We start from the raw sequence: 11876 nt of genomic DNA, 5'->3' as shown, positions 1-11876 counted from the left end.
TAAAGTCAAAAAGCCACGAAAGAAACATATAGTAATGCCACTAGACCTTTCGAAGCAGTTGGATTTGATATCTTTTGTAAACCCCTTAATTAAATTGTACACCTGTTTTGGGTAGGTCTACTAACTCTCTACCATAGGTGTGTTGGATTCTATGTACATATTTTCCTTTATAAACCTTATCCGTCATTTATACGAGCTTTCTGTGTAAACTTACTTTCATATTCACATCAGTCTGCTTAGTTAAATTCTAAAGATCTCACAAGCGTCTAGACGAAGCTATTCCTTCACAAATATATTTAACTTTCAGACTTTGAAAAAGACCTTTCTCCTCTACTACGGGGACGGATGAATGAATGAATGAATAATTCACTCATTCATTTCCGTCATTCATGGCTCGCTCGGGGAAGAGGAGCATATTGACAAGAGTAAATATAATTGTGAGTTGTTATACACTACAGGGTATGTCCACAAAGTCCCAGTACCGTTGCAAGTATTTATGGGTCAGAATGGTACTGGGACTCTATGGACACCCTATGCATCGTGAGCAAACAGTTATAGTGCTAGCTTACGGAACGAGCTATGGAGGATTCCATTAACTCGAGGATTACTTTTTCTTTTTTTATCGAAGTGGATGTCCACATCCAAAGCAGCATAAACCGTAAACAGAATGAAATGGAGTAGAATACAGGATCTAGGCTAAAAGGCCAACGGCTGGGACCTGTGTACGATGAGGTCATTCAACGCCGAAACGGAAATTGACAACAGAATGGTCTGCTTCTTATACTACAAATAAATAAGCCTGCCTTACCCCATTGAAATCCCCATTGAAATAAGGAGCAACTTTTCCTCCTACTTTGAGGAAAGAGAAGTGAGAAGTGAGGCGCGAGGAAAGCGGTGGCGTCGATCAGGAGGAAAAGAGAGAGAAAACTTGAGAGGGTCGAGTTCTGGCTTAGTGAACTTCTACATTCCTGCTGATGACGATTTTGGAGGCCGTAGGAGGTGGAATGTGAGTTTATTTTTATTCAGTGATTGATTGATGTCACGTATTATTATTATTATTATTCGTCTGAAACGCCAGAGAAGTAATGACGAAGTATTTCATGAAGTTTAATTACTGTGATCACTAACGTCACACAGACACTAGTGTGAAATGTTTGCCACAGGCCTAATAATAAGTGTATATCGGGTAAAGTGTCACTTCTAACAACTAACACAGTTCAGAAAATTCTATATAAATAAAGAAGTAATGACCGTGAAGATATTAATTGGCCTTGCCGTGAAGTTATATTACCGTGATCACTAACTTCTTCATTGACACTACATTGAACCATTTGCTATAGGTCTAATAAGTGTTTTCAGCTAAAGTATCACTTTTAACAAATTCTATATCTCAGAAAACTCTCTAAAAGCAAAAATGTAATGACAGTGAAGTTTTACCATGAAGTTCTATTACCGTGATCACTAACTTCACAGAGACACTACAGAGAAATGTTAGCTATAGGCCTAATAACTGAGAATTATCCGTTGTCACTTCTAACAACTATTATGATTTAGAAGAATCTATAACAGTAAAGCGGTAATGACGGTGAAGTACTACCGTGAAGTTACATTGCACTGATCACTAAAACTTCACCGTAACGCCCAAAGGCGTTCAATTGTCGCGTGCTGAAATTTCCGCTGCTGACGTCAGCGGGCGTAAAACTTCCATATCCCGGAAGACATCGTTCGCACGTAGCGGGTTATCTGGTGTATATATCGTAAGCATCTTAATGGCAGACATTTGCAATGAGTGGATGATATTAGCACAAAAAAAGTATGTAAAAAGTTGGTTGCTCTGCGTCTTATTTGGTCGAAATCTTGCCATTGTGTTAACATATGTTTGATACGACTCAGGTGTTATTTACTGTCTACTGCAGTCGAATAATCGTGAATTTTATATATACATATATATATATATATATATATATATATATATATAATATATATATATCAAAAAGTGGCTACCATTAGTTTTAACAAATCTTTTTTTTTTTAAAGTCTTTTATGCAATTACTTTTTTGGTCAAAAAGTTTCAAGAAATTATGTTAATAAGTGTTAAATATAACTCCAGATGTTATTTTCTACCGAGGTCAAATAACCGTTGTTTATATTTAAAAAACACTAAACAGCTGCTATGTGTAACTACTCCTGTGTTGTAGTGTTTCCGGTGTACTACACAATACAATATATTCCACAGATTCAAAGGAATATACATCCTGGAAACCTTACAAGCATAAAAAGATGGCATGAAAATAATACGCATGCGTGCCCAGGTTAAATATACTTTTCAAAACCATACTTTATACTCGTAAGATTTTCAGGTCATACATCAAGTAAATCTGCAGAATAATTGACCGAGTCACTATAACTGAAGTCACAGATACGAAATATAGCCAACTAAAGTCGCGTCTATTGTTATGATTAAAAATTATTATACAATTCGAATTATTTTTACGAAAGAGAGTCCAGTTCAATGTGTCTAAATCAATTCTTCATCAATAAACGACTCGCATTTTCGATGACCTACGCGTCAGGACTCCAGTTATTTTGGGAAGTCAATTGATTACTCAAACGGAAGTACATTAGAACTATTACTTGTAGTAGTAGAAGAAGCAGAAAACAAAGGTATGAACTTTGTAACGGCTTTGGGTTTGGGTACCTCCAGCAAGTCTTTTTCTCTCCTCGCCGATCTGCTGTGTCACTCTCAGATGTTTGATGAATAAGAAGAAGAAAATGTCTAAAGACCAACGGAAGAACCAGTTGGCGACCCTAACTTATAACTTTCCCGCCCGTGATTCAGCACGATTCCGAAAATCAGTGTCATTTAACTGCATTGTTCCTTCCACGGACCTCATCCGGTTCCTTCGTTTTTGGCCGTGACTTCGACTTCCTATACGAACGCGAAAATTTACGACACCTCGTTCCCTTCGATGAAATTCGGAATGGCCGCCATTTGCGTGGGACATGGTTAAACGTAGGAAAATGAAAAATACGCGAGGAAATTTTAAAAATAAAGAGTAAGGAAGATGCATCGGTCGCAAGCTGCGTTCTTGTAGTCAGTCGCCCAAACGCGTCATATAGCACAGCCTTTGATAAACAGTCGTTCATGTGAGCTTTCTTCTCTCTCTCACTCACTCTATTCTGAAGCTTTCTCAATTCGACTGGAATTCTTTACAAAATCTAACGGTATCTGATATCACGATGATAGTAAAGGTCCTAAATTGCTCACGTATAGACACAAGTAGCTTTGAATAAACTTTTTTTTTTTCAAACGTATATAACGCAAAACCATGAATGGTAGTTGAACATCTAACTAAACCTGCTGTGTTGTGTTCATTTAAACCTTCCAGATAATTATTATTAGTCCTATTGTATTATTATGCCTACGGTTTTTAATAATGTTACTACTTCCATAATGTTTTCCTAATATGAATCAACTCAAGAGATACGACAATACTTCGTAAGTAGTTTTATAACTATTTGTAATTACTTCTCGCTACTATTGTCCTCTCTCATTAATAAAATCTATATAAGTTAGGTCTATAGATGATTTGTGAATATTTTCTAAAAGATTGACTATTTTCCTAAAAATACGTTTTTAACCTTGACCTATCTTCATGGACGAGTTACCATAACTCGAAGCTACGGGTTAAACTGTGTTACTTTAAGGTCGCTGTTAATTTGAAATAGTATTTTTCAATATCCTATGGCGTTTTCTATGCTCTCTCTCTCTCTCTCTCTTCTCTCTTCTCTCTCTTCTCTCTTCTCTCTCTCGTCTCTCCTCTGTCTCTCCTCCATCCTCTCTCTTCTCTTCTCTCTCTATATATATATATATATATATATATATATATATATGTGTGTGTGTGTGTGTGTGTGTGTGTGTGTATGTATATGTATGTATGTATGTATATGTATATATATGAAAGAATAAACTAACTATGAAATACTTAATGCAATCCTAAAGTCTAACAAAGTCCCTATAGGTCTAGCGTCATATTCCTAAACCGCTTCGCACCCACCCTTGTATAATAGAATAACGGTCTCTTGGTGCGGTCTCCCTCAAAAGCAATCAGTGTCATGACCACTGAAGAGAGCTCTTTTGTATTTTCTCTCTCATGAGAGATTTATGGCCAAAGAAAACCAGAACTTTTTAGTGAATCTCAAATAAATCAAGACTGTAAATACGTATTCTCAACCATGTTTGCTAGACTCACACACTGCCGCTGCTCTCAAACAAAGCAATATTCGTATATGTTTGACTTAGACGTACAGAGGCACGCAAAGAAATTAATAATAATAATAATAATAATAATAATAATAATAATAATAATAATAATAATAATAATAATAATAATAATAATAATAATAATAATAATAATAATAATAATAATAAAGTTATGAATGGTTGGGTCTAGCACATCGAGGGATGAGTGGAAATCACAGTCAGTCAGACAAACCGACTCGTGACGTCATTCAAACTACAAAGAACATCCGGGACAAAGGAGTAAACAATAATTGTTTGAAGATGTCCTTTGTCGCTTCAGGTGACCAGACGAAGGAACGACAAAGACAAGAGAGAGAGAGAGAGAAAGAGAGCACATCTCAAATATGATATTCGTACAATTGATACTGCATGTTGATATACAGTATGATGTGGGAGAGAGAGAGAGAGAGAGAGAGAGAGAGAGAGAGAGAGAGAGAGAGAGAGAGAGAGCACTTCTGAAATATAAAAGTAATACAATTGTATGCTGTTTAGTATCATTACAAATACACTATTCTAAAACAAACGAGTATGTACTACAAGTTATAAATGCCGAATGAAACTCACAGCCGCGACCCATGAAACTTTCAGCCACGGCCCGGTGGTGACTTGCGTCGTTGGACACACGACCAGGGCTAACTTTGACCTTCAATAAAATAAAAACTACTGAGGCTAGATGGCTGCAATTTGGTTTGTTTGATGACTGGAGGGTGGATGATCAACATAACAATTTACGGCCCTCTAGCCTCGGTTGTTTCTAAGATCTGAGAGCGGACTGAAAAAAAAGGGCGAACGGACAGACAAATAGGCATCTCAATAGTTTTCTTCTAGAGAAAACCAGAGAATGCAACCATTAGCAGGAGGAGACGTCATCATTAGAAATTCCAGACCGCCAACTTTCCCTAGAGGAAACTACTACTTCGTCTTCTTCTTCTTGTTCCCTTACCCCCGAAAAGTTTTAATTACTCTGTTAAATATTCACCTGTTTTTTAAGAGGATGCAGCCTCCATAACCCCACTTTCCCAACACCCACCCCTCCACCCTTTTTTCGAACTACTTATCGTATGTTTTATGAAAGCCTGTCCAATTAGAAGTTCTGTTTGAGGGAAAAAATTTTTTTTTTCAGTCACACGAGAATGTGTCAGAATACTGGAAGAAGGGTCTCTCTCTCTCTCTCTCTCTCTTCTTCTTCTTCTTCGTCAAAATTTGCAGTTCCTTGAAACTTTCATTGCCTTTCATTGCCCTAACACACACACACACACATATATATATATATATATATATATATATATATATATATATATATATATATATACTCCGCGGCGTTAATTATCGTTTGTATTTATCCGCCAATTGACTGATCGGTTACTCTCTTTCATCGCGTGTATTTACGCGCGGTGGTTATACGCCCCAGCAACCGTAATCCTCTTCATTGTTTCTCATCTACGGAAGATTGCTCGGCAAATAACAGTCTCGAGCAGACAAAAGAGATGGAAATTATTTGCAAACAGTCTTGTGCACACTCGAGAACATCCCCGCGTTACTTGAAGTAACTTCAGGAAGAGGTTGTTGGAGTGCGGTTGTGAAGTGAGGAGGGTGCAATCACAAAGGAGATTGTAATGAATGACTGGTTGGTTGGTGGTGAAGGAGGAATTTGGAATAAAAAAATTTTTTAACTAACTCTTCGGTAACATTGATTCTCTTCTCTCTATCTCCTCCCTTATCCTTTTCACATTTCTGTTTTCCTTGGGTGTATCAGAATTTTAAGTTTCAGAACGAACACTGGTCAGAATCTCTCTCTCTCTCTCTCACTATTCTATTTCCCCTGGGTGCGCCTGAATTACAAGTCACTGAACAAATACGGTCTAATACGTCTAGGGTTTAGGCAGCGTCATGGAGTTCATACCAATATTCACGACTTTCTCTCTCTCTCTCTCTCTCTCTCTCTCTCTCTCTCTCTCTCTCTCTCTCTCTCTCTCTCTCTCCATTTTCACAGTTCATTTTCCCCCAGGATGAATCTAAACATTAAGTTTCAGATCGAACATGGGCCAATATGCACGACTTCTCTCTCGCTCTCCATTTTCACAGTTCTTTTCTTATCCTGGACGAGTCTAAACGTCAAGTTTCAGAACGAACAGGAGCCGATAAGTCTAGTGTTCGTCAGCATCATGTAGTTCAACGACAAAATTCGCGACTTCGGACGCATGCTGAAGTTCTCTCAAACATTTATATATCATTTTTATGTTAATTCCATCTTTCTAATTATACATTTGTCTCCTGATCTGTAGTACTATTCTTTTTACGTCTTTTCAGATCATGGCGCTGGGCACAAACGGAGTGGAGAAGGAGGCGGAAACTGACGGAGTGCATCGTCATCTTGGTCATGGCTCAAGTAAGTATCGAGAAGAACAGCAACAGAAACAAATGTAGGTTACAAGGTAAACAAAGAGATGAATTGGATAGAGTCGTGCTAGTATTTTAGGATGTGGGCTAACGGCTACCAAATTTTGGAGTTATCTTAACAGGAGTGTTTTGCAGTGTAAGGAAATATTAATGTAAAATACTCTGGATCTGGAAAATTGTGGTAATTTTGTTAATTGGGATGGGTTTTAATAATTTTTGTTTTTTGTCAGTAGATTCTGTTAATGCATCAGTCACTGAAAGTACACGACAAATTTCAATGAAAATATGAAACTTGCTTATGAAACGTTATACGTAGATTATCCTCTGGAAACCTCACCCTCCCCCTACCCATCGACCTGTAGGTACACCTATGATCTGGTATCCCTGACTGCCTGCTGGTCTTTCTATTTCTCTAACATCTGCGAACTTAAACCAGGACAAGATAGAGGCAGCCAATTAAGCAAATGGGTGTCATCCTCGCTCAGTTATCTCGAGGATGATGATAACAAACGGCCATATACCTTGAGTAGTGCAAGCCGTAAACAAACTGGCTTGCGATAACGCTGTTTCCCGTGCACGTAAAAGTAGAATCTTTAAACAAACAGCCAGTGATGGCGCTATTCCGCTACCACGTGAGAGCTATAGACCTTAGAGATGTAAAACAGCCAGCGATAGCGCTATTCCGCTACCACGAGAGAGCTGTTGAACCCAGACAGGTGCTGTTAACAAACACCCAGCGATAGCGCTATTCCGCTACCACATGAGAGCTGTAGAACCTTAGACAGAAGGTGTAAACAAACAGTCAATGATAGCAATATCACGCCTCCACGTGATATAGAAGCTATCAACAAACAGACAGCGATAGCGCTATTCCGCTACCACGTGAGAGCTGTGGACCTTAGAAGCTGTAAAGAAACAGCCAGTGATAGCAATATCCTGCCTCCGCGTAAGAGCGCTAGAGCCATATAGAAGAGCGTTACGGAGACGAATAATTCGGTAGTGTTATGAATGCTAATCTCCTTGTTTTGCCATTCGCGCGTCTGAGAGCGAATTTACATTTGAATGATGCTCGTTTGTTTGTGAACGCTCCCCTCGGTCCCCCCCCCCCCCCCACCCCCTCCCTTAGTTCCCGCCCCCCCACCCCCAACCCCCCCCACCCCCGGCAAATCAGTGCCATACGTTCTCCGGAGAATTATTGAGAGGCGACGCGAGTGTTAAGATGAAAGGGATTTTCAGGGGAATAGGAATTCTGGAATGGATATGTTTCACAATCATAGAGACTTTTTAGGGTTAGAGAACAAGAAACCGGTGTTCAGTCCTCCGGCGAGGGGGAGGGGAATGTCATGTCTGTGGGTTCGTTTTCTATAAAAATGATTTACAGCATGGTGACTCGATTGACCTAAGAGAATCAATCAGTAATACATAAATATATATTTATATATAAATAATGTGCTTGTATTAAAAGCGCACGCTTGTCTGCTGCCTCCCTTTTTATTCATACATTTAATCCTCTTTTCAACACAGAATCCTGCTGTATAGAAGGCCAGATGTAGTAACCGGTTTAAAATCCCTTTTGTTTCAATGTATCCCAATTCAGTTAGAAAAGAAATCCATTTCCAGCCGCGAGGAATATTATGCCCAAATGAAAAAAAAAAACGCTTGAAAAGAGAAATTTGTGTGTTGTGCTAGTTACCATATATATATAGAGAGTATACTTAGTAATCGGTACTTACTTTTCCGTTCGGTTTTGTAATGCTTCTCTATCGCTGACAGGTCGTTGTGCTTTTATGCGTCATCATGCCCCAACATCTCGAGAAGAAAAGGCAGGAGCTGATCATCGAAGAGCAGAGGAGAGTGGGGAAATATATTGTCCTCTTCACGACAACGGAAGGCGGCATCTTGGGCCAAGAAAGTCACGGCGAGCGCACGAGGCCAAATGGCCAAACCAGTTTACAAACAACACAGTCTGGCAACGCGTCTCACAGTCACTGGGTAAACACTGAGAAAAAAACAGTCAGGCAAGACGTGACAGCCGACGGAGAGGAACGAAGAGATGATCTTGCTTACTCTAACGACCCAGTGGACATTTCAGCCATTTCCGAACCGTTCCCGACGGTGGATTTGAATCGCTCGCATGGAGGAACAGGAGTGGACGAGGGTGAATTTTACGAAGACCCTGTTCTTGGTAGGGGTTTCCAGGACGAATTCGTCACGCACAAGAGTGACGGGAATGGGTTTTTGTTCTATGGGCAGAGCGATTTTAACAGCAGCCCTGAAACATTTAACAGGGTCTTGGAAAGTGTGAGCGTAGGCCTAACAAGTGACAAGACGGACAGTTTGGTAAAACTTGATGACTCCGCCGATAAAAAAGTAAACAAAAGACATGCTTTGGGTAATGTCAGTTCCAATGTTTTAAATATAACAGACGAAACTCAATTTTACAAATACAAAGACTACGATATAAACCACATAAACGAATTTGTTTTGAAGAATGACGAAAAGACATATTTCACAAAAATAGACGGGAAAGAATGTTTCATCAGAGGCACAGACATAGAAGAAACCATAGTCTCTAAAGGGAAGGCGTGTTCCTGTCTGCAATATTACTTTGGAGACGACTGTGGCATTCCAGAAGCAGTCTGGTTTGGCCAGTCATCCAGACTCACAGGGGAGGTCAAATTGACTAGACGAAAAATACCGCGAAGGGTCATCAACGGCCTACCTGTCAATCACGAGTTCGCCATGTTTGAGGCGAGAATGCACGAATTATCCGATGTGGTTGATGCCTTCCTCATCGTTGAGTCTAATTACACCTCCCACGGAGACCCCAAAGAGCTGTCTTTTCTCAAGAAGTTCCAGAGTGGGTATCTAGCCCAATTCCAGGAAAAAATACACTACGTCAAGCTCCTGTTTTTCTCGAACGAATCCAGGAGCAATGGCTGGAGGGCAGACTCTTACCTGAGGTTTTACATGGGTTCCAAAGGCCTCAAGCAAATGAAAGGCCTAAGAGAAGACGACCTCTTCATTCTGTCAGACGCTGATGAGCTCCCGACGCGGGAGGTCGTCACGTTTCTGAAACTGTACGACGGCTTTCCAGAACCAGTGGGTTTCGGCCTTCGATGGAATGTCTTCGGGTTCTTCTGGCAGGTTCCAGCCGATATGACCTTCATTAACTGGCTGTCTGGAACGAAGATGAAACTGTTAGTTGTCTACTCCGCAGCAACTATTGGAATGGTGCAGAGAGTTCTGCTGAACAACGTCTTCTACATACGCAAGGAGCGGGCTTGGGAGCATCCCCAGCTGGCAGACAGTCTGGGATATTACCGAAAAGCTGGGCACCTGGTGAAGGACTGGGTGGTTGGCAGCGTCGACCATTATGCTGGCTGGCACTGCTCTTGGTGCTTCAGGTTTGTATACAACAGCCAAACTTGGCACCACTTTTGAAGCGAATAATGATTCATATCGTCATAGATTGTGTAGGTAGTGCTACATATTGCAGTAAAAATTGTGATAAACATGTCATAAATGCATGTAGGCAACTTATCAAACCCATATCACACGAGTTAAATTCATGTTGACCTCTTATTGATAGTCCTAACCAGCTCATTTCCTAGAGATTCTCTCCCCAATTGTTGCTGACTCGTCTTCAATCTGTGATATGTTTTCAGTAAGTTACCTGCATGAGTGTGTACTGCAGTATGTATGCACGTATCACAAACAGGCTAAACGCAAGTCAATAGCTTACTGGTATTCCTAACCAGCCCTTCATATGATTGTCCAACATCTGCCAAAGATTCGCTCTCCAAAGGTTGAAGATGCACCTTTATATTAGCCATGTTTGACTGTGCCTTGTTCAGGTCACTTGAAAAATCTGTTAACAACATTAATGTTCATCTGTCGCCATATCTAAAAGGTGTTTCTTCTTCCTTAGTCCTACTGGCATCGTGCAGAAGATGGACTCTGCACAAGCAAACGACAAACCAAGATGGGGAGATTATCCAGAGAAGAAAAATATTTCCTACGTCATGTCTAGGATATGGAAAGGAAGGTAAATACATTTGCTCGTGTAAATGTTAATGAAGAAAAAGGAAAGTAAATCTATGTTTATTTTATTCCAATGAAAACCCTTGCCTTGTAGAATGACAACCCTTACGATCTTCAATTACAATCTTTACCTAATAGAATGGAAACTTATTTTGTACAATGAAACCCTTAGTTTGTACAATGAAAACCCTTACTTTCTACAATGAAACCCTTACCTTGTTCAATGAAACCCCTTATTTTGTGCAATGCAAACCCTTACCTTGTGGAATGAAAATCCTCATATTGTAGAAAGACTACCCATACTTTTAACAGTGAAAACGCTTACCTTGTACAATGAAAACCCTTACATCGTAAAATAAAACCTTTACCTTGTAGAATGAGAACCCTTACTTTCTTCAATGAAAATCCTTACCTAAGAGAATGAAAACCCATATTTTGTAGAATGAAACCCTCACTTTGTACAGTTAAAAACCTTATTTTGTACAATGAAACTCTTACTTTGTACAATGAAAACCCTTATTTTGTACAATGAAACCCTTACTTTGTACAGTGAAAATCCTTACTTGTGCAATGAAAGTCCTTATTTTGTAGAATGAAACCCTTACTTTGTACAATGAAAACCTTTATTTTGTGCAATGGAACCCTTACTTTGTACAGTGAAAATCCTTACTTGTACAATGAAAGCCCTTACTTTGTACAATGAAAAGCCTTATTTTGTACAATGAAACCCTTAGTTTGTACAGTGAACACCCTTACTTGTACGATGAAATTCCCTATTTTGTAGAATGAAACCCTTACATCGTAAAATGAAAATGAAACCTCTACCTTGTAGGATAAAAAACCCAACTACAGGACCTAATCATCTTTCCAGGTGGTTCGACGATCAGGCTTCCTACCTTCCAGTCAAAGACACCCAGGAGAGATTCTACGCCCCGTCGTACCTCCTGGAACATCCGGAGTCCTACAGGTCGTTATTGTACCACCCAGGGCATCCTCTGAATCGCAACCGTACCTGGCAGCCTCCATAGTGGGCCGGAACTGTCCTTAATTTATTATTTTAATGGTTGATTTATTGTTGGTTATGTTTTCGTTATGCAAAAGAATAAAGATTTCCATAAACTCTTCAAAA

General features: G+C 39.6%; 1 protein-coding gene across 1 annotated transcript in view; it reads left to right on the top strand.

Annotated features, from left to right (window-relative positions):
• The window catches only part of LOC135203063 (beta-1,4-mannosyl-glycoprotein 4-beta-N-acetylglucosaminyltransferase-like), a 16513-nt gene extending 4637 nt beyond the window's left edge, over window positions 1–11876 (top strand). Inside the window, exons 3-6 of the mRNA XM_064232668.1 lie at window positions 6614–6692; window positions 8477–10110; window positions 10635–10751; window positions 11619–11876. Coding sequence (XP_064088738.1) covers window positions 6614–6692; window positions 8477–10110; window positions 10635–10751; window positions 11619–11775 — 1987 coding nt within the window. The 3' untranslated portion in view covers window positions 11776–11876. The remainder of the gene's footprint in view (window positions 1–6613; window positions 6693–8476; window positions 10111–10634; window positions 10752–11618) is intronic.

Source organism: Macrobrachium nipponense, chromosome 33, assembly GCF_015104395.2.
Source record: "Macrobrachium nipponense isolate FS-2020 chromosome 33, ASM1510439v2, whole genome shotgun sequence".
NCBI classification, from domain to species: Eukaryota; Metazoa; Arthropoda; class Malacostraca; order Decapoda; family Palaemonidae; genus Macrobrachium; species Macrobrachium nipponense.
The sequence above is the reverse complement of the archived record's forward strand: the minus strand, read 5'-3'. Positions and strand labels throughout refer to the sequence as shown.